Genomic DNA, 19373 nt, shown 5'->3' on the forward strand with positions numbered 1-19373 from the left:
CTGCTCCAAGCGAGAAAGAGAGGAGCTTTCAGAAGACTGAAGCTCAAATTTGTTTTTAATGTCAGGCAGAGGGTGAAAGGGAAGGCCTGCGAGTGAGGAACCTCCAAGAGAGGCGTGCCAAGGGTGGGCTAGAAAGGACAGACCCAGAGGTACTGGGGGCTGACCTAACTGAGTAGAGAACAGTGGGTGCCAAGTGGTGAGAGCATGAGAGGGAGAACAAGGAAAGACAGGCATACAATAGGAAAAGAACTTTATTGTTTATTAATGTTTTTGTGTAAAACTTCAACTCTTGCTGTTTTTGTTTTTAAGAAACACCACCAAAGGGGGATTAGCTCAGTCCAGTCCTTCCTCAGTCATCTGCTTTCCACCATCCTCCAATACAATACCAGAACATTTTGGGAAGCAGGGATTGGGGGAGGCAGCTAATCAGAGTCTGAGAGCACGATGATCTCCTCTGGATCACACTGTGTGGCCACACTTGTCTGTAGGGGATAGAGAGACAAATAGGTCTGAAATACAGGGGGAAGAGGCAAGGATTTATCACCGATGAAAAAATGGAGGGGGGCCTCCCCTGGTGGTGCAGGAGGTTGAGCGCCGCGCTGTGAAGCTGTGAAGCTACCCGCAGCCTCTGCAGCGCCGGTTCGATCCTGGCCGGCTGGGGAGGGTCCCACATGATGAAGCAGACCTCTCCTGTGGTGCCCGCTGCTCCCCTCAGCAGTGTATTTCGTCGGTCTGCCTGTTCTGTTCCCCGCTCTGTCTCTGGTGAATCCTCTCACCCTCCCGCGCATCTGGCCTGTACCCCAGTTCTTGTATAAATAAATAAATATTCAGACAGAGGGTCTGAAACTGAATAGACGATGAAAGAATGAAGTGAGGAAAAACAGTACCCTCCCTGCCCCTTACCTTGTAAGTACCAGGCCGGGAGGGTTGTGGTTGGGGAATTTGGGACAGCCCAGCTGGAGATGGGCTACAGAGGGAGCTGGTCACCAGGACATGACTAGGAGAATCCACCCTTGTGGAGGAATCGGCAACTGGGGTCATGGAAGCTGAAGGAGAAGGAGGGCTGGGCAGGGTACATATCTTCTTCCCATTCTTCTCAAGCACTGGCCTTTCCCTCTCCACATAGCTAGGGACAGAAATATAAATGTGTGGAGGGATATGGTGAGCTTAAGGTTGGAGGGGGAGTTTCCAGTCTCTCCCAATACTCCTCTCAGAAAGCCTGCTGCCATCCCACCTGGACTTCCCTCTTCCTCCCCTTGTTACCTGTTTCCTAATGGTCCTGTTTCTGTTTGCTTCTTTTCCTTCCGAGATTTCTTGCAGGGGGGACTGGAGTTTCCCCAGGAGTGAGGAGAGACACCTCCATTGAAGGAAGTAGAAGAGACCATGGCTGCTCCATTCTCCAAGACAGTGGTGAGGGTGTCCTCTGATTGCTTCCTGGAAGTGGAAATGTCCCTCTCCTCAGGGGAAGGGGTGGCATCCAGGGGCAAGGCTTCAATTTCCAGCTCAAAGAGCTGGGACATAGGGCTCTCTTCTGTCAGGCGCAGCTCCTCAAGGTGTTCTCCATTGCTTTCAGCATCTATGGTAGAGGGGACCAAGGGTTCTTCTGACAATGAAGAAGGTGACATTATGAGTCCTTTGTTTTGCTGCTCTTCCGAAGACCTGCTGATCCCCTTGCTAGGTTCCAGGTTCTCAGTAGAAATCTGTGGTGGGGACACAGGGCTCTTATCTCCAACCTTATCTGGAAAAGAAGAAAATGGGGGATGGGCAGCATGAGAACTAGGGGGAAGAATACTGCTGAGAGGACACTACAAGTAAGAGGAGGAGGGGAAGGGTCTCAAACAGGTGGCTCATGCCCAACGGAGTAGAGGGAACTGACACGAGACATACCTGCTTTCACCTCCTCCTCTTCATCATCCCCCTGACCTTCCTGGATCTGTTCCAGATCCTCCTCTTCCTCAGAATCTGTGGCCTCTTCCTCTTCCTCCTCCTCCTCACTTTCCTCATCTTCATCATCTCTCTCAGTCTTGGAGGTGACAGCACACTCCTGGGATACCATTCCACTAGGGCCCTGGGGTTACAAAGGGGGCTCTCTAAGGAATCCCTCACCCCAGAGGGTCTGGTTCTTGCATTCCTTCTGCACACTCCCCCATCAGTTACTCTGGACTCTCTGGTGGCTAGTGCAGGGGAAGGATAAGGTCTCTCTGAAGGACATATGGCCTCCATACCTCACCAGAATCCAAGGGCGCTCTGGGAGAGTCTGCAGAGTGAGAAGAGCTGGCTTGGGGGTGCCGGGCTCTTCTCCTCTGTCTCTCACCCTCTTCACTGTTGTCTTGCATCATTGCATATTTGGAGATGACCTCATCCAGCCGGCTCATAGCCAAGCTCCGGTTTTCCCGCAGGCGCCGGGCTAGGGCAGGATCTGACAGTGCAGGGTCAATGCCTAGATGGGAAGATACAAAGTCAGAGCACTCAGCCCAAATCCCAAGAAAAGGGACTAGGGACACTCCCCTCCACCACACACCTGACATATGAGGGTTATGTCCCTCATATGTCCCATTAATCCCTACCTGGCCTATAGTCATCTGTGAGGTGACAGCCAAAGTTGTAGATGAGATCGAGGTGGCGTCGCTCCTGTAACCTGATGCCCACATCGCGAAAGGCATCCTGAGCCATGAGCTGGAGCTGCTGTCGGGGGAGGCCAAGGCTATGCCGTGTAGCTGCTTTCTCTACCGCCCTCAGCACATCTCCATAGTCAGGGAAGGTATCAGGCCCTGGCTTATTGATGAGCCGCTCAATGCGCCTGTTAACCTCTGGGTAGCGAGTGCCACGGTAGGGGATACGCTGCTCTATGACTCTGCCCGTTAGTGAAGAGCACTCTTTCAGCTCACACAGCCGCCCAAAGAGGCGGATCAGTTTCCGCTTCAACTTGGCCTCCTGCAGGTATGTGGAGTTTGGGTCATCTAATTCTGAGAGGTCCAGCTCCTTTTCCTGCAGCCGCCGGATCTCTGCCACATAGAGGGCCAGCAGCTGCTCCAAGCGCTGGATCTGCCGCCGGGAACCACGGGTCCTTGAGGCTTCAGAGGCAGTGGTCTCAGCATTTGTGGGGTCCGAAGAGGGGTCTGTGCGAGGGTCATTCCCAGAGGGCTCACTAGAGGTGGTAGCAGCTGGTGCCAGGTTCAGCTTTTTCTTGACCGAGTGGGCCTTAAGTACAGTGCAAAGCTCATTAACGTAGACATAGAATTTAGCTGGCCGACTCTGGGCCCGGGATAGGACTCGAGAGAGAATGTTGTAGAACTCCGCTGAGGCCAAAAACTGAGGGTGGGCACGCTGCTGCCGGGTACAGAGGAATGTGACCACCTCAGGGTGGTCTGCCGTCTGTGTCTTACACAGTTCAAGGAACTGGAGGGTTCAGCAGAAGAAGGGAAGGAGAAAGAGACAAGGGAAGGGGTTGAGAGAAAGAAGGCAAGGTGGGGTTAGTGGGGAAGAAAGGACAGGAGAGCCTGTCAGCCATCCCCCTCCCTGGAGCATCAAGAGTCTTCTCCCCTAAAGCTCACCTCTTCAAACAGCTTTTCATTCTCCAACTTGTAGCATTTCTTGCCGCCAGAACTACTGCTTCCTCCAGCCACAGGGGGCTGGGAGGAACCAGGGGCTTCTGCCAGGGGTGAGGCTGGATTGGGGGGTGGGTGGGAGGGCCCTGGCTGAGCAGCAGCTTCATCTTCATCATCCAGCACGATGATGCTGTTAGCGGTGGCCATGGGGGATCAAATCCCCCAGAGGGAGGAAGTGTTGGGGATTTCAGAATTCCTGCTGGAAGGGGGTGGGGCCTCAGAAAACGCCCCTCCAGCATAGCCCCATCCCTTCAGCTCGTTTTCAACCTCCTTAGGTTTCAGTAATACCCAGTCCTACCCAACAGTGTCCCCACTGCTTATCACCATCAACCATTAGTACCATAAGTTTTTTGAGCCCTTTACTACAGTGCCTCAAAAGTCGTATGTCCCCACCCCCAGCTCCACCCCTCTCACGTCAATATCCTGTCTTTCGGGTAGTTGGCAAGTTGATTCTTCCTTCCAACACCTGGACCACTTCCCACGTTGCATTCCAGAATTCTTTGACATCCCGTCACGGATACATCTCCGTTGGCACCACCTCCCTTGTTTTCCCCGCTTCGCTTTCAAACGTCAAATCTACACCCTTACCCATTCTGAAGGATCACCCCAACTCCTAGACTCTCTGAGGCAAAAGAAGGTTCCCTCTCAACAATCCATTTCCTTTTCTCCTCAACTATCTCCATATTCCACCTTCTGATGGTTCTTCTCAAGCAGGTGCTTTAGACTGGAGACATTTCATCTCAAGTCCCCTGCCGCACACCCCACCCTAATTTTCCCCATTCTCTTTCGGTGACCTGTACTGATTGTGAGCCCCGCACTGGGCTCTTCCGATTTCTCTCAGATCCCAACCTTAGATCCCAATCCTTCCTAGTGGATCTAGTGATCACCTTCCCGCCAAGTCCCCCTCCCCCAGTTTAGCACCCGGCCACCCCACTTCCCTTCAAGGATAGGAAGGCACCACAGCTTGCCCCTCAGATTCAGCACCCGGGACTCCCTACTACCTTTCCCTTGACATTCCCGCCCCCCCCCCTCGTTCCCTCCACCATCCGGCCCCCACCTCAGAAACGGTCTCTCGAGGCGACCCTCACCGCAGATCTCAGAACCTCGCATGGTTCCCTCCGCCTTCCTTTCCCCTCCCACCGCGGGTCCCACTCTGGGCCGGAAGTCACAGAGCTTCCGCCAACAGATACCTAGGCGCGGCCATATTGTCGCACGGCACCCAGTCCCTTCCCCATGGCCGGAAGTGATGGCAGACCCGCCCCCCGAGCTTCTCCAGCGCGGTCTACGTAGTCTGCGGATCCTTTCCGCTGACCTGCAGGGGGCGGGGTGGTCCCTGCTGGGGCTCCGAATGGCGGGCGCCATTTTGCCGTACGGCTTTGACTGGGTTCGGGAGCTCTTTTCTCCCGGTGCTTCTGCGACTCAGCCAATCAGAAACTTCCTATATCTGGCCCAACCGTCAGCCCGTCACGTGCCGGAGGACTGCGCCACCTTTTCTAGGCGGCGAGGGGGAAGCGGAACCGCGCACCTAAGGAGTCGCGCCCTGCTAGCCTGCCCCGGGGTTCACCGAAGGGCGGAAGTCTCTGAAGAGAGAAAGAAAAGCCTTTCCTTCCGCTGGGCTACCGTCAAGTCTTCCGGCGCTGCTGTCCTACCTGCCAGGTACTCGTTTCCGCGGCTTCTGCGAATGCGCCGGCCCTTCCCGTCCCAGGCCGCGCCGCCGCCGCGGAGCCGTTGTCCGCCAGCTGCCGGGCGCGGGGGGCCTCCCGCTCCCTGTCATGGAGTCACGACACACGCATACAAATGAGCACACGGCGCTAGGCAAATTGTGCTGTTGTAATAATTGCGCTTGTTCTCGATCTGTTTTTCAAGCTCCACCACAGAACTACTGACCAAGCAGAGGGGTGGGGCCTCGGTGGGTGTCCGCCCTTCTCTGGGGCGAGCCCCGCGCGCCGGCGGTGCTGGGCCGGGGCCCCGCTGTGCCCGGGAGCGTCAGGGCCGACGGCGGGCGATGGGGGCGGGGGCTTTGAGGAGAATCTTGTTCAAGTTGCCGCTGTGAGGGCTGAGATGAAATGAGGCTCGTCAGAGAGCTCGGGTCTCGTCGTCGCCTCTTCCCCTGGGAGAGCTGAGGAAAGAAGGAAGAGAGAAGAAGCCGACGGTGACGCCGCCTCTCTCGCACTCCCACCTTGTCCAGCTTTAGGGAGGCTGGGGGGCTGTGGAGGCGAGGCTGTTTCCAAGATGAGCTTTCCAAAGAGGAAACAGGAAAAGTTAACACAGTTCCAATCCCCGAGATTCCCACCTGCTGTATCCTTGCACATTCTACCAGTGGACAGCATCCTGACGCTTTCTAGAACCACTGAGGCCCGTACATCCCCATCCCTCAGTGTCCCAGAACCTCCAGCCCTTCCACTCATTAAAAAATTCCACACCATTTCTCTCCACTCGTCTAAGCCTACAGTCTTCAAATGGGGAACATGGAGACTTTCCAAAGGATACTCAGACTTGGGAAACATAAGGGATTTAATCTCCAGATGATCAACGTTCTCCAAATTGGCCTACTTGAGTAAATGCCCGCAATAGAGGTCCCCCCTCTTCCTTTTTCCTCTTGAGGTAGAATTTCTCACTCATTTAAAAATAAAAAAAAAATAAAAAAAAAACATTGTTCTCAAACATTATCTCTCCTAGGGATAATCTTATCTTTTCCTTGAATGAGGAGACAAGGTACCATAAACCTCCTCGTCTATCTCATTAAAAATGTACCTTTATTTTCAACAATTGTAAAAAATGTGTACATTTCATAATATTTGATTAGTTCTGGTCTCATAATAATTATAATGATAACCCAGGGGGAAAATTTTAAGCTAGAGTCTTATGGTTACAAGAAAGGAAACTATCTTTCACCTCAATGTACATGTATATGCAGGAAAGTATGATAGATTGGTCAAAAAGAATCTTTTAAAATAGTCAGTGGGGAAATGAGTTGGTAATAGGAGTTCAGGGAAAAAAGAGAATGATGAAAGAAGGAAAAGAAAGAGGGCCTCCCCTGGTGGCACAGCAATTGAGTGCTGGGCTGCGAAGTTGCCTGCAGCCTCTGCAGCCACCGGCTCCATCCCTGGCTGCCAGTGGGTCCCACATGGTGGGTCCCACATGGCGCACAGACCTCTCCTGCCCCACCCGCTTCTCCCCTCAGCAGTGTATTTCTAGTCAGCCTGCCTGTTCTGTTCCCCGCTCTGGCTCTGGTGAATTCTCTCACCCTCCTGCACTTCTGACTGTACCCAGTGCTTGTATAAATAAATAAATCTTAAAAAAAAAGAAAAAGATCCTCAAATGTGAACAGCTTACTTATCTATTTTTAAATTGATGGTAGTAATATTTCGGTAGCCCTGGACAGTCAAAAGGTGATTTAATTATTTTTATTTTATTTTATTTATACAATAGCTGGGGTATAGGCCAGAGGCGCAGAAGGTGAGAGGATTCATCAGAGACAGAGTGGGGAGCAGAACAGGCAGACGGACTGAAAGCTCTGCTGAGGGGAGCAGCGGGTGCAACAGATGAGGTCTGCCATGCCATGTGGGTATCTCCCTGGCCGGCCGGGAATTGAACCTGTGCTGCAGAGGCTGCAGACAGCTTCACAGTGCTGCGCTCAACCCACTGCACCACTGGGAGGCCAGGTTTGTTTGTTTTATACAGATTTATTTATTTATGCATACAAGAACTGGGCTGTAGGGCCTCCCTGGTAGCACAAGGGGTTAAGACACAACCTGTGAAGCTATCCACAGTCACTGTGATACCGGAATTGTCAGGTCTAGTCTCCCAGCCAGGAACGGATCCCAGGCTGCAGGGCAGCTCTGAGTCCCAGCCACTAGACCCCCCCCAGGGTTGGTGTCTCACGAAGCCGCAGCAGGAACTTCGCAGACGCTCAGGCAAGCAAGCGAGAAGAGGCAGGTTCGTTTATAGAAAGAAAAAGTTTATTGAGGAGAAAAAGAACAGAAATAAAGTGGGACTCCCAGGCCAGGGAACCAGGCCTGGGAGGGGCAAGGAAGCCAAAGTGGAGTCGTGTCTTAGGGAATATATACCTTTTTTCCCTCATTATTCTAAAGCTGCCCCAGTCTCTTTGTGATTGGTTAGTTCTCGGCTGTCTCACTTAATTTGCTACTGAGTAGGGGGATCTTCACGTTCCTTATCTAACAGCTTTCTCTTTCCCCATTTGTTGTATCTTTAAATTTATGGCCCAGTCCTCTGGATGGGCATCCCTGCATTGAAGTTAAACAGCTGCCCTTCTAATGTGTCCATAAATTAAACCACTCTCCATTTCTCCAATCTCCACCTCCCTTTACCACCTGAAGGAAACCAGGACCAGCATTAACAATGTTGTCCTTGGTCCTGGCATGTTTGTTTTTCCTAATGGAATGGGTTACTTTCCCTTGCTTGTCCTTATCTCTGAAGCCTCCCCAAATTCTTCAGAGGTCCCCTCCTGCACTATCCCTAAAACTGCCTAATAACCCTAGCTTGCCCTGTCTCAACTGCAATATGAGTTTGATACCCAGCCAGAGAGCTACCCACGTGGCGCAGCAGACTTCACCCGACCTCAACCCGTTGTGCCACCGGGGAGGCCCCTAATTATTTTACTTTAAATATCAATGTGTTCACTATGCCAGAATTACATCCTTGAAATAATTTTAATTTATGAAGATTATTAGATGTTTATGTAAGGAGTACAAGCTTTTAAAAAATTATTTACCAGGCACAGAAATTTTAAGACAACTGGGTCCCTGCATAGTGTCCCCAACCCTCCCATTTCCCTCCTGTCTCTCCTCTCACCTCCGAGGCAGGGAAATGGGATGTTTATAGGAGAGGTGGTGACAATTCCAGCTCCTTCTCCTTCTGAGGTGTTCCTAAGAGCCAGTCCCCAAATTTTGCCCATGGAAGCAGCCACAGCAGCCTGCATCCAGCTTCCAGCATCGTAGTGTCAAGATGAGGACCAGCAAGGTAAAGAAAGCCTTGTCCAAGGTCTGATGCAGGGGACCCCTGGGAGGAGAGGGACTCCAGGCAAATGCCAAGAACACATCCTCCTCATCCACATTGCCCTCTTTCACTGGCACTCTTACTTAGTCTGACAGCTGGCTGGATCAAGGAGACTGGAATGGAAGCCTTTGCTCAGCAATGCCAGGATTAAGGGGCATGGGAGCATCATCTTCTGTCTGACTTGACCCTAATTCCCCCATCCAGGAGGAAAAATAAAAAGTAGAGTAAAGCCTAAACAAAAAAGTAAAGCAAAACAAGACAATAAATGTGAAATTACATGTTGGGCAGTTTTTCTCTATGACAGGGTAGCCCATAAGGACCCAGAATATGTGTCTACAGAGACATGAACATAAACTACCAAAATCTGGGATGTGAGTTACCTCTATCTGCCATGACTCATTGGAACAGAGGCCTCTAGGATTTACACAGGAATGAAATGGGGGAGTCACTAAGGGAGAGCAAGACGGACACTGTCAGACAGTGAACTTGGTTTGTGACTTAGTCAATGCAAATTTTTTTCGAAGCCCTTTGGCCTTCACATGGGTGAGCTGATGCCAGTGTTAAGCTTCGGCAAGTACAGGAGCTACCAAATGATTTGTCTGGGCGTTACCATGTGCTAATGGGTCAGGCAGGTGAAAATGAGGTCTAATGTGAGTAATGTAATGTAAATTTAGGTAGTGTGGGCCTCCCCCGTGGTGCAGTGGTTGAGTGCTGGGCTGTGAAACTGCCTGCAACCTTTGCAGCGCAGATTCAATCCCCAGCTGCCGGCGAGGGTTCCACATGGCACGCAAACCCCTCCTGCCGCCCGCTGCTCCCCTCAGCAGTGTACTTTGTCAGTCTACCTTTTCTGCTCTCCACTCTGGCTCTGGTGAATTCACTCACCCTCCCGCGCTTCTGACTGTACTCAGTGCTTGTATAAATAAATAATTCTTAAAAAAAAAAAAAAGAGGGCCTCCCCGGTGGCACAGCGGTTGAGCGCTGGGTTGCGAAGCTCCACAGCCTCTGCAGCTCCGGTTCGATCCCTGGCTGCTCCCCGGCCACTGGAGGAGGGTCCCACATGGTGCGCAGACATCTCCTGCCGCCCGCTGCTCCCCTCAGCAGTGTACTTCGGTCCTTCTGCCTGCTCTGCTCCCTGCTCTGGCTCTGGTGAATTCTCTCACCCTCCCACACTTCTGACTGTACCTAGTGCTTGTATAAATAAATAAATAAATCTTCAAAAAAAAAAAAAAAGAAAGAAAGAAAGAAACAATGTTTTAAAAATAAATAAATTTATGTAGTGTGACAAAGCAGTAACATCTGGATGTCCAACAATAAGGAGTTAATAGGAGGCTCTTGTGCAGAAACGTGTAAAGTTTTTAGAACAGGAAGAGTGTGACTAACATACTGAGAATCAGTAACAATAATAAGGGCTTGAGATTTGTCAGTTAAGAGCATACAGTTGGCATACAATTTTACCTGTTGAGCGATAAGGAGAATGGACTGCTGCCATCTGTAAAATATGTGACTGTATCTAGCAGAGGAATGACAGAAATTTTTTTGGTAAAATTCACGAAGTGGATTTAAGGAAGTTAAACAATTTGGAAGAAAGGTAGTGACAATCCAAGATCCCCAGATAATTACAGAGACCTATCTGTCATTTAAGATTTTCACTGAGGGCACTATCAATCTGTTTTCTTGATAAGGACAAAACAATGTGATCAGGGTCTCAACAGAGTTTGAAGGCATCTATGCCCTCTTAACATCACCTCTCTAATTTTGTCAAAAGTTAATAATTGCTTAGTTTGTGTGTTGGGCAAAAAAAATCCATTTAATCCATCCTTTACCTTGGCTTAGCAGTCCTGTAGGAAAATGTTTTGTGGGGAAGATTAAGAGACCCACAGTAGAATCAAGAAGAATACACTGTAACTGAGCTTTATGAATATACTCCTCTATCCATTCAAGCTCCTTTTCTGCCTCAGGGGTGAGAGAAGGAGGACTATGTAAGGCCGGATCTCCTTTAAGGGTGTCAAATAGGGCCTCTCTGGTGGCGCAGGTGGTTGAGCGCCGTGCTGCAGCACTGTGAAACTTTTCATAGCCTCTGCAGTGTGGGTTCGATCCCGGCGGGCCCGTGAGAATCCCACATGGTGCAGCAGACCTCTCCTGTCTCGCCTGCTGCTCCCTTCAGCAGTGTATTTTGTCAGTCTGCCTGTTCTATTCCCCGCTCTGTCTCTGGTGAATCCTCTCACCCTCCCGTGCATCTGGCCTGTACCCCAGCTATTGTATAAATAAAATAAATCTTTAAAAAAGTGTGTCAAATGAATGGCTTAACGCATATGTATTAATGCCCAGTGAAGGGTGAAACCAATTAATATCCCCAAGCAATTTTTGAAAGTCATTTAACGTTTTTAATTTATCTCTTCTATTTTAAAGTTTTTGTGGGATAATCGTATTGTACATAATTTTTGTACCTAAATAGAGATGGGGGGCCGATCCTGAATCTTATCTGATGCAATTTGCAAGCCTGCAAAGGACAAATACGGTTGAACCTCTTGGAAAACTGTATCCAGCTCTTGACTAGTGGCAGTAGCCATGACGATGTCATCCATATAATGAATGATAGAGGCTTTAGGGAAATTAACTCAGAGGGCATAGAGCCCCCCCCCCACCGCAAACATTTGACAGATTGTTGGACTATTTAGCATTTTTTGGGATAGTACCTTTTACTGGTATCTTTCATAAGGAGATATATTAATATAAGTTGGGATGGAAAATGCACATTTTTTATGGTCTTTTAGAACCAATGGAATTGTGAAAAAACAGTCTTTGAGATCAGTTATCCTCAAATGCCAACCTTAGGGATCGTGGTGGATGAAGGGAGCCCTGGCTGTAAAGCGCCCGTTGGTTGAATGACCACATTTAATGAATGACCACAGTCAGTATTCTCCATTTTTTAAATTTCTTTTTTATTCCCAAAACAGGTGAGTTCCACTGACTTACTAAGGGTTCTATACGTCCCAAAGTAAGCTGTTTTAAAACCAATTGTTTTAACTCGTCCAGCTTTTCTATGGATAGGAGCCACTGTCCTACCCAAATAGGTTTTTCCATCAGCCTCTTAAGTGGAATGGGACACAGACGCACTGCAGCAGCCCCTATGATAAATTTAGAAACCCTGAACCCCAGCGACCTTCATTAGGTTCAATTTGTAAAGGTCGTGAATTTCCTTGTTCATTTTTTCCTAGTCCTTTTAAGGGATTATAGTCCATGTCCAATATAATTTGCTTGGACTGGGGAAAACCGAGGGAATGTGTACGAACACTCCCCATTTGTTTAAGTCTCTGCCCCACAAGTTAAAAGCAATGTCAGGGGGCCTCCCCTGGTGGCGCAGCGGCTGCCCGCAGCCTCTGCAGCGCAGGTTCAACCCCTGGCCGCTGGCGAGGGTCCCGCATATGGGCGGCAGACCTCTCCTGCCATGCCCGCTTCTCCCCTCAGTAGTGTATTTCATCACTCTGCCTATTCTGTTCCCTGCTCTGGCTCTGGTGAATTCTCTCACCCTCCCCCGCTTCTGACTGTACCCAGTACTTGTATAAATAAATAAATAAATAAATAAATCTTTAAAAAAAAAATAAAAGCAATGTCAAAGACCAGAGGTGGAAAGGAGCCCAGCTGACCTTAAGGACACTGATACTTGCGTATGTGAGAGCTTTGTAGCACAGCGGCAAGAGACCCCATTCCAGAAACCAGCGTGTCCATTTTTTGGAGAGGACAGGAGACAGGCCAGAATTTTTTTGAGATCACATAAATATCCGTCCCTGTATCTATAAGCCCTTTAAATTTCTTTCCTTGTGTGAGAAGATCACTCTCTGGGCATTGAAGCTGAAGGACTGCATTGTACCAGATTTGAGTATTTGTACTACCAAACCCCCCAGTGTTTTTTTTTTTTTTTAAGATTTATTTATACAGGCACTGGGTACAGTCAGAAGTGCGGGTGGGTGAGGGAATTCACCAGAGTCAGAGCGGGGAACAGAACAGGCAGACTGATGAAATACACTGCTGAGGGGAACAGGGGGTGCAGCAGGAAAGGTCAGGTCTGTCACACCATGTGGGACCCTCGCCCAGCGGCTGGGGATTGAACCGGCGCTGCAGAGGCTGCAGGCAGCTTCGCAGCCCAGCATTCAACTGCTAGTGCCACCAGGGGAGGCCCCCCCGCCCCTAGTCCTTTTGTGTTGTGAAGAATTGACTTTAATATAAGGTAGGAACAGCAGCTGTGCAGTTCTATCTCCTGCACTCAACTGAGATGGGTAAGTACTAGAAGCCATAATTTGAATATGCCCATCATACTCTTTATCTGTTATCCCAATATGAACTTTTATGCCTTTTAGGGTTGTAACTACCACAGCCAATAACTAATCTTACTGTTCCTGGGGGTATGGCCCATAGACACCTGTGGGGAGTTTAACCACTCCTTCTGCAGGGGTGAGCAGCAGATGATCAGAAATACTTAAGTTGAAGGCTGCACTTCCTGCCATGGCAGGGACAAGGTTTGTGAACAATTTGGACCTAAATGTTGACGAGTCTGGATTGAATATTGTTGGATGTGATGCCTTGTATTGTGATTGTTGGGCCCACATTTCCAGAGTAGATTCAAGAAACTGACCTTGCTTAGTAAATTTGGAATGACAGTCATGGGCCCAGTGTTTTCCTTTCTGTCAACAGGGGCATATTCCAGGGGCTTTTGTTTCCATAAAGTTCTTATGATACCCTCTTGAGTTTCTGCGATATCTGCAGTCCCACTTTAAATGACCTGGTTTCCACAATTAAAACAATTGCCCTTAATTTGATTCATATTCAAATTTTTGACGGCAGCTGCAAGAAGATTAGCATTGTATGAATGAGATCCAATATCCTGGTATGTTTTCTTTTTTTTTTAAAGATTTATTTATACAAGCACTGGGTACAGTCAGAAGCGCAGAAAGGTGAAAGAATTCACCAGAGCCAGAGTAGAACAGGCAGACTGGCGAAATACACTGCGGAGGGGAACAGCAGGTGCTGCAGGAGAGGTCTGCGCACCATGTGGGACCCTCGCCGGTACCTGGGGATCGAACCGGCGCCACAGAGGCTGCAGGCAGCTTCGCAACCCAGCCCTCAACTGCTGCGCCACCAGGGAGGCCCTATCCTGGTATGTTTTTATATAATCTTTCAGTACCCCATTAGCAGCTTAGACTGGCTGCAGGGCCTTTTGGCAGTCCCTATTGGCATTAATAAAGGCCAGTGTTTTTTTTTTGTTTTTTTTTTTTATAGAGGCATGTTTTATTTATTTGTTTATACAAGCACTGGGTACAGTCAGAAGCGCGGGAGGGTGAGAGAATTCACCAGAGCCAGAGCGGGGAGCAGAGCAGGCAGAAGGACCGAAGGACACTGCTGAGGGGAGCAGCGGGCGGCAGGAGAGGTCTGCGCGCCATGTGGGACCCTCCTCAGGTGGCCGGGGAGCAGCCGGGGATCGAACCGGCGCCGCAGAGGTCGCCGGCAGCTTCGCAACCCAGCGCTCAACCACTGCGCCACCGGGGAGGCCCAAGGCCAGTGTTTTTAAAAGAAGATCTCACAAGCCATGCATGACAATGTCTTAGCAAGATTTATTGTTTTAATTGGGCTATGAATTCTACATATGGTTCGGTAGGTCCTTGCTTAATCTGCACAAAAGAAGGGGTGATGACCTTCCTGGGAGGGGAGATCCTGTCCTATGTTTTAAGATAGCAGACTCGAACCTGAGCCACAGCCTGATCATCATATCGTAGCTGTGCTTGGACTCCATTCCAAGCTCCTGAATCTAACAATTGTTTATGTGATGTTCACAGGGGGCTGAGCAGCAGCATTGCACTAGGCCTGCTGCTAGGCTTCATCCCCCCACCAGGTTATGAACTGTAGAAATTCTGCAGGTGACAGACAGGTTCTGGCTAGCAGATTCTAATCATAAGGGATAAAGCGTTCTGCTTGAACCATCCCATCCAGCACTCCCTTAGTGATGGAGAGCTGGTACCATACTGACTGACAGAGTTTTCAAAGAGATAGCTTGATAATCCTACTGAACTCCTCCTTCAGGACATTGTGGATTGATTCCTGGTCCAAACAGTATAATAATGACTGGATTAAGATATGCCTCAAGATCACCATTTTATATAGCTTCCCTAATGCTATTTATATTAACACTACCCATACCTTTTTTAGGACCAAAGGCCAGTAAAGGGGCCACATTTTTTGTTTCTAATAAGATGGAGGGGCTAATGGAGTCTCCTTATCCTGTTCTTGTATGGGGTGATCTCACAAAGCGGGCAGTGGCCAGCTTTCTTTTATCTCCCCATATTTCTTGTGTTTTTCCCCTTGGGGATCCTCCCCTTCTGACTCACCATCCTTTTCATTCTCACTAAACTCTGTGGATGTGTTCTCTCCCAGCAAAGGTTTTCAAATTACACAAAGAGGAAACCAATAGCAGAATAGTTTCCCCTTGACCTTGAGCAATACAAAAGCATTTCACTATCCCCTAAGTTGGTTACAAGACAATTGTTCACTCTCATTTCTTAGTATTCAGCATTATTCTGGCACACGTTCACTGCCAAGGTTCTGCATTATCAGGTTGTTCTGGTCTCTTTTATAATCTAAACAGTTTGTTCCTTAGGTGTAGTTTCGCTGACACAAGAAAGGACATCGCAATCTGGACACGGGCCAGTCTTCTGGCCCATGTTGACTAGTCTTCCTGTCATGACCCCAACATTTTCCTTGTCTCAGCACTTCACGCCTTAGGGGTCTCCAACAGGATCATCCTGCCTGCCAAAGACCAGGAGAAGCATCCACCTGTGTGGCTTCCAGTTCCTTCTCCCCTTTCAACATGGCCTCCCTGCTCCTTCCTCCTCGCCAGCAGCATCCCTCCAACCCCCATCAGAAAGTCTGGTTCAGGGCCTCCCTGGTGGCACAAGGGGCTGAGATGCAACCTATGAAGCTATCCGCAGCCACTACAGCACGACTTCAATCTTCAGCCAGGGAGCTGACCCACATGGCACAGCAGACCTCTCCTGACTCGCCTGCTGCTCCCCTCAGTAGTGTATTTAAGTTAATCTGTCTGTTCTGTTCCCCACTCTGTCTCTGGTGAATCCTCTCACCCCCCCGCACCTCTGGCCTATACCCCAGTTCTTGTATGCATAAATAAATAAATCTTTTTCTTTTTTTAAAGATTTATTTATTTATGCATACAAGAGCTGGGGTACAGGCCAGAGACGGGGGAGGGGGGGGTGAGAGGATCCACCAGAGACAGAGTGGGGAACAGAACAGGCAGGCTGACTGAAATACACTGCTGAGGGGAGCAGTAGGCAAGATAGGAGAAGTCTGCTTCACCATGTGGGTTGCTCCCTGGTCAGCTGGGGATTGAACTCATGCTGCAGAGGCTGCGGTTTGCTCCATAGTGCGGTGTTTAACCCCTTGCGCCACCAGGGAGGCCAATAAATAAATCTTTAAAAAAAATAGTTAGACCTGTTTACTTTGGAATGTAGGTCACACCCAAAACATACAAACAACATTAAAATTTTGTTTAGAGTCAATTTATTTTGTCCTCTGCTGCTGCCTCAAGGGGAGCACATTACAAGTCAAGAAACTGGATTAGGATTCACTAATTTGTGTGTTAAATTAATTAAACAAGGAGGATAATAGACTGAGATGGCTCTAAAGCCCCAGTGGCCTACTTAACAAACCGAAATCTGAGCCAGTAAATGCCTCAAGATACAACACCAAAACCCACTGAGGATAATTGATCACAAATAACTAGACTTGGGGCCTTCCTGGTGGCACAGGGGTTAAAGTCTCAGTGCTATCAAGCTAGCACCAGCCACTGCAGCATGGGTTTCATCCCGGCCAGGGACCTATCCACAAGGTGAAGCAGACCTCTCCTGTCTCACCAGCTACTCCCTTCAGCAGTGTATTTCAGTAGATTTGCCTGTTCTGTTCCCCACTCTGTCTCTGGTGAAACCTCTCATCCACCCATACCTCTGGCCTACATCCCAGTTCTTGTATGCATAAATAAATAAAAATAATTTTTTTTAAAAAAACAAATACCAAGATTTTAAGCTGTGGTCAATCAAATAATTTCCTTTCTCTGCTTCCTCACTTTACATGCTTCCCTTGGTGTCTATCCAGAAATCTCTTAACCACTTCTGATTTGGTGATGCAGGTTTCAATCAGTTTTTGTTCAAATTTTACATTTTTAAGTATGTTTCAGTTTGTCTCTTAGTAATTGTGTGAGCGTGCCCTTGGGCAAATCGCCTGATCTTTCTTCAGTTTTTGTAAACTCACAAAAGCTTCTTGTTTCACAGTATTATGAGGGACAAATGAAATAAACTATAATGTATTAATTTCTGGTACCCTCATTGATGGTTCAGGCAAGTTTGCAATAAGATTATAGAAACACCTTTAAAAAAAAGATTTATTTATTTTTTACAAGAACTGGGGTACAGGCCAGAGGTGCAGGAGGGTGAGAGGATTCACCAGAGACAGAGTGGGAAACAGAACAGGCAGACTGAGTGAAGTACGCTGCTGAGGGGAGCAGTGGTCTGCTGCACCATGTGGGTATTTCCCTGGCCGGCCAGGAATTGAACCTGCTCTGCAGAGGCTGCAGAGGCAGCAAAGGCAGCTTCACAGCGCTGCGCGCAACCCGCTGCGCCACCGCCACCGGGGAGGCCCTATACAAACACTCATCTCTTTTCAGTTCTCTCCCCATGGTCAGTTCAGTACCAAGATCTTTTGTAATAAACAGGTAAACTCAGCACCATTTTTTTGTATTTAAAACATTTTGAAATAACTGCAAACTGGCATAAAACATTTAAGAACAATATCAAGAACTCTTATCTTTTTTTAAAAGATTTTATTTATTTATGCATACAAGAACTGGGGCATAGGCCAGAGGTGGGGGAGGGGGCAGAGGTGTGTGTTGGGGGGTGCAGTGAGAGGATTCACCAGAGACGGAGCGGGGAACAGAACAGGCAGATTGACTGAAGTACACTGCTGAGGGGAGCAGAGGGTGAGACAGGAGAGGTCTGCTGCGCAATGTGGGCTGCTCCCTGGTAAGCCGGGGATCAAACTCTTGCTGCAGTGGCCGCATACAGCCTCATAGTTTGCGTCCTAACCCCTTGCACCACCAGGGAGGCCTTGTTATCTTTTTATCGTGATTCCTGATTTATGAACATTTGGTATATTTGGTCCATTCTCTCTCAACCTCAAAATACCATCTATAATGGTTTGAATTGTGCCTCCCCCTTTGATTCATATATTGAAGTCCTAAACCCCAGTGCCTGAGACCTTATTGGGAAATAAGGTTGTTGCAGATGTAATTGGTTAAATTAAGACCAGGTCAGATTTCCCATATGTCTGAGATCCTTATACAAAGGAGAGATTTGGACACAGACCTGCATACAAGAAGAACACCAGATTTATATGAAGGTAGAGATAAGGCTGATATTTCTACAAGCCAAGGAATGCCAAAGATTCATCAAGAGATGAATCCATCTCACTCCTGGTACTGCCAACCCCATCTGGCAGTATCGCCACCATAAAGTCACCACTTGTAACACTACAATTTCCAATTATCTGGCACATAATCAGCTCTCCATCCATTTACCTTAGTGTCCATTGATGACCATCATCAGATTAACCATCATGGTCATGCTTAGTAAATGTTGATTTTTTTTTAAAAGATTTATTTATTTATGCATACAAGAGCTGGGGTATAGGCAGGAGATGTGAGGGATGAGAAGATTCACCGCAGATAGAGTGGGAAACAGAACAGGCAGATTGACTGAAATACACTGCTGAGGGGAGCAGTGGGTGAGACAGGAGAGGTCTGCTGCGCCATGTGCGTTAGCTCCCTGGCAAGGGATCGAACTCTTCTACAGTGGCTGGCAATAACCTGATAATGCTGAGACTTAACCCCTTGTACCACCAGGGCCCTATTAAATTTTGATTTTTAATTTTCTGACATGGATAGCTTAGTTATAACAGCAGATGTTTAGATTTATGGTCACACCATGTTTAGTGATCAGCAATCTAAGATGGCTGCCAGTGATCCCCCTCCTTTTGATATACATGCCCTTGTGTTATTGCTTCCCATTGAGTGTGGACCAGACCTCGTAACTTGCTTTTAATAAACAGAATGTGGCAAAATGATGGAATGTCCCTTCTGAGACTATTCTAAAAGACGTGACTTTCTTTACCGGTACTCTGTTGCTGACTTTAATGAAGTAAGTTGCTTTGTTGAAGAAGCCCATATCGCAAGAAACTGATGGTGGCCGCTGGATAACAGTCAACAAAAAACTGATGCTCTTAGTCCAATAACCTTTTTTTTTTTTTTTAATAGAGGCATGCTTTATTTATTTATTTGTTTGTTTGTTTGTTTTGTTTATACATGCACTGGGTACAGTCAGAAGCGCGGGAGGGTGAGAGAATTCACCAGAGCCAGAGCGGGGAGCAGAGCAGGCAGAAGGACCGAAGTACACTGCTGAGGGGAGCAGCGGGCGGCAGGAGAGGTCTGCGCGCCATGTGGGACCCTCCTCTGGTGGCCGGGGAGTAGCCGGGGATCGAACCGCGCCGCAGAGGTCGCGGGCAGCTTCGCAACCCAGCGCTCAACCGCTGCGCCACCAGGGAGGTCCAGTCCAATAACCTTTTAAGACCAAATCCAGCCAACAACTGGGAGTAAGTTTAGAAAAAGCCCCTTCTCCACTTGAAACTTCACAT

General features: G+C 48.5%; 2 protein-coding genes across 4 annotated transcripts; both read right to left on the reverse strand.

Annotated features, from left to right (window-relative positions):
- Positions 1–223: 223 nt before the first annotated feature.
- Positions 224–5275, reverse strand: DAXX (death domain associated protein). 3 transcript variants are annotated; one of them, XM_037519524.2, is made up of 8 exons: positions 5258–5275; positions 3555–3807; positions 2568–3399; positions 2226–2440; positions 1888–2068; positions 1264–1738; positions 904–1126; positions 224–482 (listed from the first exon to the last, which is right to left on the reverse strand). In XM_037519524.2, the coding sequence occupies exons 2-8, from the start codon at positions 3753–3755 to the stop codon at positions 423–425; spliced, it is 2187 nt and encodes a 728-aa protein (XP_037375421.1). In that variant the 5' UTR covers positions 3756–3807; positions 5258–5275; the 3' UTR covers positions 224–422. The 3 variants fall into 3 exon arrangements, with proteins under 3 accessions (XP_037375421.1, XP_037375420.1, XP_037375419.1); XM_037519523.2 differs by lacking the exon at positions 5258–5275 and adding an exon at positions 4666–4834 and having other exon boundaries at positions 3555–3804; XM_037519522.2 differs by lacking the exon at positions 5258–5275 and adding an exon at positions 4666–4834.
- Positions 5276–8447: 3172 nt separating this feature from the next.
- SMIM40 (small integral membrane protein 40) lies at positions 8448–18907 on the reverse strand. Its single transcript, XM_054698146.1, is given in 3 exon segments — positions 8448–8566; positions 8569–8689; positions 18854–18907. Coding segments are annotated over 3 exon segments (294 nt in total).
- Positions 18908–19373: the final 466 nt, after the last annotated feature.

Source organism: Talpa occidentalis, unplaced genomic scaffold (assembly GCF_014898055.3).
Source record: "Talpa occidentalis isolate TD23 unplaced genomic scaffold, MPIMG_talOcc4v2.1 talOcc4.2, whole genome shotgun sequence".
Lineage (NCBI taxonomy): Eukaryota > Metazoa > Chordata > Mammalia > Eulipotyphla > Talpidae > Talpa > Talpa occidentalis.

Excerpts from the sequence above, each read along its gene's own strand:
- DAXX (XM_037519524.2), bottom strand. The coding sequence starts at position 3,755 with ATGGCCACCGCTAACAGCATCATCGTGCTGGATGATGAAGATGAAGCT. Across the intron at positions 3,400-3,554 it reads ATGAAAAGCTGTTTGAAGAG|TTCCTTGAACTGTGTAAGAC; the intron begins GTGAGCTTTAGG and ends TGAACCCTCCAG. Across the intron at positions 2,441-2,567 it reads CACAGATGACTATAGGCCAG|GCATTGACCCTGCACTGTCA; the intron begins GTAGGGATTAAT and ends CTTCCCATCTAG.